At 37.6% G+C, this 12107-nt stretch overlaps 1 protein-coding gene across 3 annotated transcripts; it reads left to right on the top strand.

Moving 5' to 3' along the window:
* The first annotated feature begins 209 nt into the window (after nucleotides 1–209).
* On the top strand, nucleotides 210–4181 carry LOC113358003. 3 transcript variants are annotated; one of them, XM_026601502.1, is made up of 4 exons: nucleotides 210–426; nucleotides 706–1063; nucleotides 1156–3037; nucleotides 3309–4181. In XM_026601502.1, exons 2-3 carry the CDS (start codon nucleotides 711–713, stop codon nucleotides 3020–3022), a joined length of 2220 nt encoding a protein of 739 aa, XP_026457287.1. In that variant the 5' UTR covers nucleotides 210–426; nucleotides 706–710; the 3' UTR covers nucleotides 3023–3037; nucleotides 3309–4181. The 3 variants fall into 3 exon arrangements, with proteins under 3 accessions (XP_026457287.1, XP_026457286.1, XP_026457288.1); XM_026601501.1 differs by having other exon boundaries at nucleotides 1156–3041; XM_026601503.1 differs by lacking the exon at nucleotides 210–426 and having other exon boundaries at nucleotides 937–1059; nucleotides 1156–3041.
* Nucleotides 4182–12107: the final 7926 nt, after the last annotated feature.

The following is a 12107-nucleotide window of genomic DNA, read 5'->3' as shown; positions in this document are numbered from 1 at the left end:
TAGGATAACCCATAACCACTTTTTTGGACACTAAGAATCCAAGTGAAGCCCCTCTATTGGAGTGTGACGCCCCAATAATAGCCTTCTTAAATAAACATATAAGGTGAAGGGCTAATCATCAATTATAATATATTTATAGGGGGTAAAAATTAATTCTTTGAAATAAATTTGAAGGACCCAAAACCTAATTCCCCATTTTCTGTTTCCTCCTCCTCCCCCTCCCCCTCCCCCCTTCTCCATCTCTGACCTTCTCCAAATTTCTTCGTTTCTCCACATCCTCCTGAGAGAGTAAGTGCTCACTAAGATTACACACGCTCGGACGCGTCTTCTGTCACTGCGCTGCTCTTTTATGAATCCAAAACTTGAACTTTCTGGGAGGAAACAAGCAGAAGAAGAAGCTCATCGTCTCACTCTATAAAAAAAAAGGTACAAGCTTTTATCAGATTTATGATTTCATTCAATGAATTTTTTAACTAATACTGATATTACACACTGCTTTATAAATATTGTATGTTGCGTCGAAACTATTATAAGCTTACATTTATGAAATTAGGGTTTCAGAATATGTAGATTTTGGGTCTATAATCAACAGTTAATCCCAATGTAGCTTAAATTTATGAAATTAGGGTTTTCAAACTTTGGGGATTTTTTAGGGGATTTCTTTTAATTAATAGTTAATTAGTTAGGTATTTTTGTAAATTACAGGTAAGATGATGGGTGCTGGGAGAAAAATTATTGCTATATGTATGTCTGGTGGTGGATTTGTGACTAGTGAAGATGGTACATTGTTATACTCTGGTGGTGAAGCACATGCAATTGATATCGATCAAAATACTGCGTTTGATGACTTTAGAGCGGAGATTTCCGAAATGTGGAATTGTAATAATGATGCAATGTCTATCAAATATTTTCTACCGGGAAATAAGAGAACCCTCATCACAATATCGAATGATAAGGATCTTAAACGTATGATTAATTTTCATGGGAATTCTACGACAGCTGATGTTTATGTTGTGCCTGGAGAGGCTGCTGCACAAGGTGGCTCAGTCATGCCTGCTAGTAGGTACTTTCGTGGTCTTCCTCCTTAAGGATTTAGTGTAGTTAGTTTTACTTTCTTGCATTTTACTTACACTGCAGTGGAACTTGACCGTGCAGGTCGAGTAGAACTACTACTTCAAAAGCAGTTGTCCCAGTAATCGATGTCCCTATGGATAATGTTCTCGATATTCCTCCAATTGTTGATATACCTGTTGATAAACCTGCTGATGACACGTTGTATCTTAAGCATCACAAAGCTGCAAAAATGTGGGAAAATACTATCACTGGTGTTAATCAACGATTTAATAATGCCCATGAGTTCCGTGATGCCCTGCGTAAATTCTCTATTGCACATGGATTTGCTTATGTACTGAAGAAGAATGACAGTCACCGTGTAACTGTTAAATGCAAAGCAGAAGGTTGTCCGTGGAGGATACATGCATCAAGGTTGTCGACCACTCAGTTGTTTTGTATTAAAAGAATGACTCCAACTCATACGTGCGAAGGTTCTGTTGTGACAAGTGGATATCAAGCAACTACGAGTTGGATCGCTGGTATCATAAAGGAGAAGCTGCGAGAATCTCCAAATTACAAACCGAAGGATATAGCAGATGACCTGAAACGAGATTATGGAATTGAACTGAAGTATGCACAGGCATGGCGTGGCAAAGAGATTGCAAGAGAGCAACTTCTTGGCTCTTATGAAGATGCATATAGTCAGTTGCCATATTTCTGTGGCAAGATAATGGAGACGAATCCGGGTAGCTTGGCTACGTTTAGCACCAAAGAAGATTCAAGCTTTCAACGTCTTTTTATTTCGTTCCATGCCTCTCTATATGGTTTCAATCAAGCTTGCCGACCACTTCTTTTCCTTGATAGTACGCCTTTGAACTCTAAGTACCAGGGAACCTTACTGCACGCAACAGCTGCTGATGGAAACGATGGCATTTTCCCAGTTGCTTTCGCTATAGTAGATGTTGAAGATGATGATAATTGGCGGTGGTTCCTAATTCAGCTGAAAGAAGCAGTTTCCACGTCTCGAGCCATAACGTTTGTTGCAGACATAAAAAAGGGATTAAAGGAATCTATACCCGAGGTATTTGAAAATGGTCACCACAGCTATTGTCTACGATATCTGACAGAGAACTTTAAGAAAGTATCTCATGAAGTGAAGCGTCTTCTAGTTTCAGAATTTTATGTTGCAGCTTATGCATCCAGTCTCGAGGGGTTTCGTAGAAGTATCGATAGTATCAGATGCATTTCTCCTGAAGCTTGCAATTGGGTTCTGGGTCTTAAACGTGAAAACTGGGCAAACACATACTTCGAAGGTGCAAGATATAACCACATGCAATCAAACTTCGCTGAATCTTTTTACAATTGGGTATCAGAGGCTCATGAGCTACCAATTACACAGTTGGTTGATGTGATACGGGTTAAGATAATGGAATTAATTTATACTCGCCGGCAGGAGTCAAGTCAATGGGTAACAAGGCTAACACCAGTCATGGAGGATGCCTTACACAAAGAAAGTATTAAGGCCCAATCTCTTGAGGTATTGTTCGCATCTGGAAGCATATTTGATGTACGTGGCGAGTCTGTTAATAAAGTAGATATTGGTCACGGGGGCTGCACATGCAAAGAATGGCAGATAATGGGTTTACCATGCTCCCATTCTATTGCAGTTTTTCAATGGGTTGAAAGAAACCCATATGAGTATTGCGCCACATGGTATACAACAGAAACCTACAGATCAACGTATCAGGAGTCGATAAATCCAGTGCCCAACAATGAACGACCTGCATCAGAGAAAGATTCAGATTCAGCTCAGCAAGTAGTTAAAGTAACCCCTCCCCCCACTCGCCGTTTACCAGGCCGACCAAAGATGAAGCGCGTTGTAACTCAGGAGTTGGCTAAAAGACAACTTCAATGCAGTAAATGCAAGTGTCTCGGTCACAACAAGACGACATGCAAAGAGTCCTTATAGGGAATGCTACATATTGTAAGTACGTAATTTCGTCCTTTTAAAAAAAAAAACTTATATATGCCTGTAGAAATCCGAAGCAATGACAAACAGAATTATGAAACAAAGGCCATAAGGATAAACAACAGCATATCGTCGTCACGAACCATCTAGGAGAAAACTAAAAATGAATGGAGATAACAAAGACACTTGTGCAAATATAGCTCCTGTAGAAAGCTGTTGGAGTTTGAATTCATGATTAAGGAATGATTGCTTTAATTTTGTAACTGTGTATTCCTTCTGTCAACAGAGAATCAAATGAAAGGAGCAAGCAACTCCCTAATTCTGTACTGCTAGCAACTCAGCTGATCATACAAAGGAGTTAAGAGGAAGTTCTAATTCTTTCACGGTCTCGGCAGGGAGGTACTTATGGGTTTTCGGTTGGGTTCTCTGTGTTTTCTTTTATTAAGTTTTTGATAGTGTTCTTGTTAGGGAAGAAATGTCTGTATAGCAACATTTTGCTCAAGTGGTGTGTCATCACATGATATTTATTGTGGGGGCTTCCTCTCAAGTGTTGGCCGGAAGTCCATTAATGAATAGGGTTTAGAGGCATATGTAATGTGTTAAAAGTAAATATCTTGTGAACTTTCCAATTGAACCGATGTCCTAAAAAACCTGAGTCAACGTAGGTCGCAACTCAGTGACAGTGAGTAGATATCAGCCTTGAACGGAGGCCCCTCCATTCTTTGAGGTTATTTGGTAACTAGAGTATGGCTCTTCCATTCTCCGAGGTTACTGGCTAACCAGAGAGTATGGTTTAGATTACTCCCCAGTGACTAGAGTATGATTTAGGTCCCCAACAAACGGGTTGCACTTCTCAGCTGCTACAGTTAAGTATTTCATCCAACCCAACTAGGTAAGCAAAACAGAATTAGTCAATGTGGGACAATACTTTACCATGAAGGTATAAATTCACCTAATCAGTGCATAATACATACTCTGGGTAGGGATTCTTGAGCCCGAGGCCCCGAACCCAACTACTTTAGTTACTAATATGTACTCTGGTTTTGTATAAATTAGTGTGTAAATAAGTATTCTGTATTCCACTCTAACAATTTTTATTTTCTCCTAACTTGTTGGGGCAAGAGTTGACATTAAACTATTAATGGATATTAATTCGTCATTTTGCATGCTTAAATCATCCATGGTGGCTTTTCCTTTTTTCGAGTTCCCAAAGGTTGTACATAGTTCACATAAGCAACATGTATTATAATCGGCAAGTGTTGTGTTTTTGTACATTTATTGGCCAGTACTCGGAGATGATGATGATGGCGTGATGCCTATTTGGGTGTCAATCGAGTTTACATACTTAGGTGTATGCTGCTATTCACTTTCAGTAGACTACTTAAATTTTTTGTCTCCAGTTCAGTATTTTTTCCATGTTAGATCAGCAAATTTTTGATACACTGAAAAGCCAAGATTGGAGCACCAATTTTAAATTGGAGACAAAGTCAAGTCCAACTTCCCCAATGTATTAATTTCATGTCACTGCCAGGCTAGAATACTGGTATAGTGGTATGGATCAGAATGGCAGCAAAGTTTGAAAAAGGTCAGATGCACCTTTACGGCTTGGCTTCTGGCGGCATTTTTCACATTTCTCCGCGTTTTTGACATGCAGTATTTGGGGTCGTCAATTGGTGTGTCTGAGGCAGGCATGAACTTGCAAACTCTAGCCCCACCCACATGGATTAAAAAAAACAGCCCTCTGAAAATGACAAAATATACATGCCAGGGTAATTAGACGGATGAATCAGAATTCAGATTCATAGTGATAAAAAGTTGTTTGGATCCTAGTTAGCAATTCGGGATACGGGTAATAGTTCGGGACGACATATGTACGCGAATTATACGGATTTGGATAGGTCAAAATCCGGTCAACGGTTCGTTGTTCGGACATTAGTTCGGAACAGCATACATACGTGCATATTCATATTATAATTGTGAGGTCGACACTTAAAATCCGGCTTATATATATATGATAAATTGACAAGTGTTATGACTTTATTACGAGACTAATTTTATTTATATATCATTTATTTATAAGATGGGAAAAAACATTTTAGCGTCATTATATAACATGAAGTAGATGATTTAATCGCATAAATGAATTATAAAACAAGTTTATAGATTTTTAAACAAAAATTAACGCATAAAACACTGGTTAAACAACTACCAATATATAATTTAACTGAATAATTATATTTAAATATAAATACTTTAAGTACTTTCAACATGTGTTGGTAAAATTTATTATATTTAAGTAAAAATTTCGCTATGAGCTATGACTCGGTAAGTAAAAATTTATTATATTTAAGTACTTTCAGCGGGTCGAGATCGTCTGTGCCACTGCTTGTGTGTGCCCTATGTGCCATACCAATAGAAACACGCCACATCATTCCTCTCATTAACCATGACTAACTAAATAGATTTTCTATTTATACAACACTAATCGATTAGGAAAGATAATTAATTAGTTAAAGAAGATATTACAAATTCAAGAGAAAATACCGTGTTTCTATTGGTGTGGCACATAGGGCACACCCAAGCAGTGGCACAGACGATCTGGACCCACTTTCAGCATGTGTTGCTCATGCAACAGCTTTGTCAGGATTTCCGACATTTTTCGAGAAACAAGTAAAGTCAAGGCGTGCTTGGACGTGGGATCATAAATATCTTTGGAATATTTCGATATCCAAAATCTCGGGAATCATATAGTAATCAAATTACCCACCAACAGTGGGATCACGGGAACAGCGGAAATAAAATCTTTCAATATTCAAAAGATCAAGATTCATGCAAACAATAATCCACCTCACCTTCAACATTGGAATTCCGAGTTCGGTGTACTCTTTTTATGGCTCGGTGGCGTTTCTGTTTCTCCCCGTATACATGCATTATTTGGGGTCGTCAAATGCTGTTGCGAGGCATGAGCTTGCACACCTATAGCCCCCACGTGAAATTGATTTACAAACCACCTCTTTGAATCCTCAAAAGATTTCTCCCAGCAGTATCTACATAAAGTGTGAATCACACACCCGTCTTACATTCAAATTCTCCAAAGGACTCATTTCTGCGTTTAAGGTTCAAAACTGTAAATGGTGGGCGGTGAGGGAAAAATTTGGAGGAAAAATTTAATGTTAGGATGCCCGTTAGCTATTGAACTTCAAAATGATAAAATCCATAAAGAAAGAATCCTATTATTGGAGCTTCAAACGGCTGAGTTTTTTGGGGTTGCATAGAGTCATGATATAGTAATACATAAAACCCCTTATCCTGATTTTTTTTTTGTAATACCTAATCTACTCTCAGTTTCATTAGTGCTAATTAGAATGATTAAACTAACTAATCAATATTAATTAATGGATTAGACTAATCAAATGATTAATTTTTTGAAAATCAAAACTTGATTTTCCTATATTTTGAAAAAGGAGAAGGATGATATTTGGTAAAAAAAAAATTTGAAGAAAAATGATGAAACCTTTCGTCACAATACTCAGGAAAACCTTATAATCAACTCCCAATAGCAATTTTAACGATTCAAATCCGTTACAATTTCGGGACAAATCTGAGTTTTGTACAAGTTACGACTGGGATAATATGTCGAACCATCCGTGAACAGGTAAATACGGTTGGAAACTGAGAAACTCCCTGCCGTAATGACATAACGGATGAGAAGTGAGGAACTTCTGGTCGTTATTTGGTCCAGAATCACCTAAGTCTGTATTACGACTGGGTATCCCGTCCGTAAATGAATATGTAAGTTGAGAAATTTAGAGTTTCAACATGAATACATATTACGATTGAAAGGTAGTGATACTTTCATTAGTTGGACCATAATAAAACCTTACTATATCGGCATTACAAAGTTTGTTTTAAGTCTTTGATGATTGCGAATTGAGCTTCGAAGTTGAAATTATAACCTTTCTATTTTCTTCATTCCTTCTTAGCTTGAGTTACGACTTCATCATCAGTCTCACCTCTAAGACGAAGTTGCTTGCAAAAACAAAGTAAATCCATATATCTGAAAATCGAAGATACAATTCAACTCCATCACAATTATTAGTGTTACATGTTTCACTACAAACATTGTCAAAAATATTACTCCAATACGATTGACTGACTAAACCGCCTTTCCTTCGTTCTTTCCCCCTCTTTGGATAACATAGTACAATTTTTTTTGCAAAGAGATAGGTATTCCTCCAAATTAAAGTTGCATTTATCCTTTGAATACATTGCATTGAGTTTGTAGGGGTTTTGGTGGAGATTATTGATGTAGAACGTGTGATTTTGATTGGGAATGGGGGTTGTATGAAGGTGGAGTTATTTCAATTATAAATAAGTGGTTGAACAACTAGAACCTTCTACAAATCAGTCTTCTAACGAATATATTTTTCAAAATTCAAAAAGTAGCCGATAAGATATGACACAAAAGGAAATTTAAGGTAGTTACGACAAGGAAATGGATATGTCGACCAAGCCGTAAAGAAGTATAAACCTGTGAATTTTGGGGAATGTCATAATTACAGCCAAGAATCTAGACCGTAAATCTGGGTTTTTACTTTATGTCAGTTTTACGGTCTGGATTCCCATCCGTAAAACTGAGTTTTTACTTTATGTTAGTTTTGCGGTTTGGAGTCCTAACCGTGTAACATATATACGGCATGGATATCTAGCCGTAGTATGAATTCAAAAGTTTTTTTGGTTATCAGTGAAAGACACGGCTAGGTCTTTCCCAACTATAATACTAACACGGTTAGGAAACCTACCCATTTCCGGGTTTATGGTCATGAAATTCTAGCTGAGGGTAATGTGCCATTTTCATGACAAACTTAGAGACCATCACGACTAAGATTCCTTATCGTGTAAATGTTACGATTAGGAACCCAGCCGACTAACAACTCTTACGGTTGGGAAACCCAGCTGATGACAGGAGGTCTGTTTTTAGATTACAATTATAGGAATTTGCGGCAAGGTATTGTGAAATACTAACATTCATTCATATATGAAAAGTTGTTAGAGCATTGCTCGGTCAAATTCACAAGTGTTGATATCTCAAGCTTGTTGTCAAAACTATATGTTGATTTATAGTCTACAATTAGTTAAGTCTCGGACTATGATAAAAGATGTAGTTGAGAAACAGATCAGTCATCATTGCATTCTACTGTTTGAAGGCGGAGATCAACCGAAGATTTTGGAGAACTTCATCAACAAAAGGTAAGTGAAAACTGAACCACCTATTTCTCAAGTTATATTCACTTTTATATCTTCGGAACATTTTCGCGTAACTAATTATACTATCATGCATATACAAGAATTTCGAGTCAAGTTTATCTTGATAATCAGTTCTCGAAATATAATGACTAAGCTTAATGAACATTTGTTCATACTTGATGAATTTCCGTTAAGGAAAATTTATTGTTCACAGTCAAAATCATGATTCAAGTTTCAACATTCGAGAATAGCCTTGGAACAATGATATGTGTCATTGATGTTATTCGAGAATGTTTCGAATCGATTTAGAGAGAAATATAGAACTACTGTAGATTCAGATATAAGACAATGTTATCAGTCTTACAAACTGGGAGAAATGTTATAAGTCTGAAGCCGTATTACATGTATTCGTACACGTAGCGGAGTAGCTTTATGTCGACAAGCAGATTTTTGGTACGCATATTATTATGCACATCTTGTAAAAATCTGTTAACTCGTGAACCGGATCGGTACGCATACCCGTATACAAACCGAAAAGGAACTGTGGTCACGGAACAGTTTGGTATCCATACCGGCACACGTACCAGAAAAGGATTGTGCTCAGGAAACCAATTTGTGTATTCATACCGGTACGCATACCAAAATAGTTATGTGGACGCCGAATCCGGTTATAGTCTTAAGGTACACATACCGGTACACATACCTAAATAGTTTTGTGAACATCGGAACTTGGTTGTGCTTAGTATACAAACCAGTACAAGTACTGTGACTGACCTGACTCAGGAACGGCTATGGTATTTGTAACCATATCAATTATTTTCAAATGCAATAAAATCATTTCTACGAGATAATTAGCATTTGATCAAATCTATAAAAAAAACTATAGACTTGTTTGATCACATGATTGTGACTCAAGGTTAAAGTCTTAAGTGTTCATGAAAATGAATACTAAGTTTATAAGTTCAAATCGGCTAGTCTTGGCTAACCACCTTGAACATAGTCTTTATACACGGTTAGGTTACGGTTTCACCTAACCAGAGTGTATATCTTGTTTATGTTAATCAGATTCAAAGATTCATCTAACGGTGGATATTGATTGCTTGGTTCCAAAGCTATCTTAGCTTAAACCTAGAGCAACCTATGCTTTGAATGCTTATAAAAGGGAAACTTCAAGCAACTAGAATCTTTGAATCCTGATACTACGTTGGTGTTTCCTAGTTGTAACTAGAGTCGTCCTCTTTTGAACCCTTTTAGGGTTTAACGACTACATATACTTTATTGGGATTCGTGAAGCAGGTCCAGTTATCTTTTCGAATATCCTAATCTCGATTGATTGTTGAGATACTCACTTGATCCAGATAGATAAAAACCATCAAAGTTCTCTTCGTCTAAAACTTTGTTGATTCCACAAGTTTTATACTTGTGATGTGAATAATAACCTAGGATGCACTTAGGGTTGCATAAATCTGGATTTTGAGGTTAGATAGACTTTGTCTATTGCTATCGATTTCCATTACCTTGATCAAACTTTTTGTTCGTAAAGAAAATCACATAGAGGCTTAATCTGTGGGAGGTAGATTGGTTTAAAGTCTTCAATTGAGTTGAAGCAACTCTTAGTTGGTGTGACGTCAGCTAAGGGAATTAATTGCGTGGAGTCCTGCTAGGATTCAAGAGGCGTAAGGAGCGTGACTGTACCTTAATCAGTAAGAGACTTGGTTAGGGCTCAACTGCACTTTAGTCCGAAGTTAATTGGTAGTAGGCTAGTGTCTGTAGTGGCTTAATACAATTCGGTGTTCAATCTGGACTAGATCCCGGGGTTTCTCTGTATTTGTGGTTTCCTCGTTAACAAAACTTCTGGTGTCTGTGTTATTTCTTTTTCTGCATTATATTGTTTATCTTTATAATTGAAATATCACAAGTTGTGCGTTAATCAATCATAATAGATACATACGACCTTGATTGTTGGATACGACTTGATTGATTCTTGGACATTGGTCTTTGATACCATCCAAGTAATCTCTTTGTAATTAGGTTCACGGACTTGGTTTTGTAAACGTTTTAATCTCAAGTGAGAGAGATATAATTCTAGATACTATTCCTTGATTGAGTTGAACTCTCGGAACTGTGTTGAGTTTGTCCATACATATTGCCTAAGAAAAAGTTGGTGGTGCATTTTGATACCCCCGCATTTTCAAAAGTTATACATTCATCCCTCCAAATCCATCACTAAACAACGAAAATACTAAATTGACAATGTCTTAGATGATCAAAGATCCATGACAATGTCCATAAAGCCACTACAAAGAGAATTAATCATTCACTAGATTCCCCGACCGACCCAGACTCCGCACCCGATCGCGATGCCTCATCCGAATCCTCGTCCTCTTTCTCCTCTTCTACAACTTTAGCCTTTTTACCTCAACCACCACCACCTTGAACTGGAGTTTTTTTTACGTCCACCACGTCCACATCGACCACTTGGACCTTTGCCACTTTTATACCTTGTACCTCGACCACGCCCACCTTTTTTTATCTCTACCACGTTCACTTCGACCACCATTTAATTGCTTTGATTGAACATGCTCATTGGAGGGAGTAACCGAGTCCTCGCTAGAAGAAAGAGACCTAGCCCTTTTACTTCTCCTTGGTCGGTCCTCTTCATAAGCATATAAACCTTCATCAAGGTTTATTATGCCTTTAAATCAATCCGGAGTAATCTTTGTTCATGGGCCATCATTTTCTCACCCGAATTAATGCTACGGGTCAGGTCCTCGACCACCCAATCAAATCGTTCAATCTTTTTTTCATATGAAATACACAAATTGTAATTATTCGTAGATAATTAAAAAGAAAAAACATATACAAACATAAGGATAATTAATAATATACGTATCAGCATCTCCCTCCAATCATTTTCATCACTCCCTAATGGCCTTGATGTCGAACTCTCTCCCTTTTTGAAGTGTTCCCTCGCTTCAGGACCCAAAAATTTTACATAAGGATGAGACCCCTCTTAATACCATCACATATAATTCTGATTTGCATCGGAAGTGCCATGAGAAGCTTCAAGCCCTCTTCTACTCATTTGGTTTACTTGTTAAGAGCAAGCATTCCAATGATCGATCGACGATGCTGGTACATAGGTCAATTTGACATCTTTGTCCTTAAAATGGGAGTTGATTACGCTCAGTTTAAAACGAGAGGCTTTTCTGGACAATACCCATTTGACGGAGCGTTCTACGAGGATCTAAGATGACGAACCCAGTTGGATGAAACAAAGGTCCAACATAGATCTCCACATCAGAAAATACTCTATTACCAACTTCATCTTCCCCATCCTCATGAAGTCTCAAATATGGATCAAAAACCACATCATAGATTGTCAATGCATCCAACTTTTTCCTTATGTCGACCATTTCCGTCTCTTTAGCCTTGTGTTGGGTCCCTCAAAAGGGGTATATTCCTCCTGTAGGTTTCTCTAGAGTCCAATATTATCTCGAGAATGCCTCAAGCATTTAAAATGGTCGTAAGCCCAACAGTACAGAAAAAAATAATTATCAATAAGTTAAAAAAAAACATTTGTTATATGGAAACAAAAAGATACATGGGTAAGAGCAACACATCCCACAATTTGTGTTTCGTTCCACTTAGAAGCTTTGCAAAGATTTTCCATCACACTAGAAAAGAGGGCGGTGCCCCACGAGTACCTAGGTACCTCGTTTGTTTCCTGATCGAGATTGAGAGTCTTCAACCACTGCAAATAACAGGTATTTACCTTATTTCCTGAGAAATCGGGGAAATATGCGGTGCCAAGAGAGTGCAACAGGTAAGTTATAAC

The sequence above is a fragment of the Papaver somniferum genome, chromosome 3, assembly GCF_003573695.1.
Source record: "Papaver somniferum cultivar HN1 chromosome 3, ASM357369v1, whole genome shotgun sequence".
Classification (NCBI taxonomy): Eukaryota; Viridiplantae; Streptophyta; class Magnoliopsida; order Ranunculales; family Papaveraceae; genus Papaver; species Papaver somniferum.
This window is presented reverse-complemented; position numbering and strand designations above follow the sequence as displayed.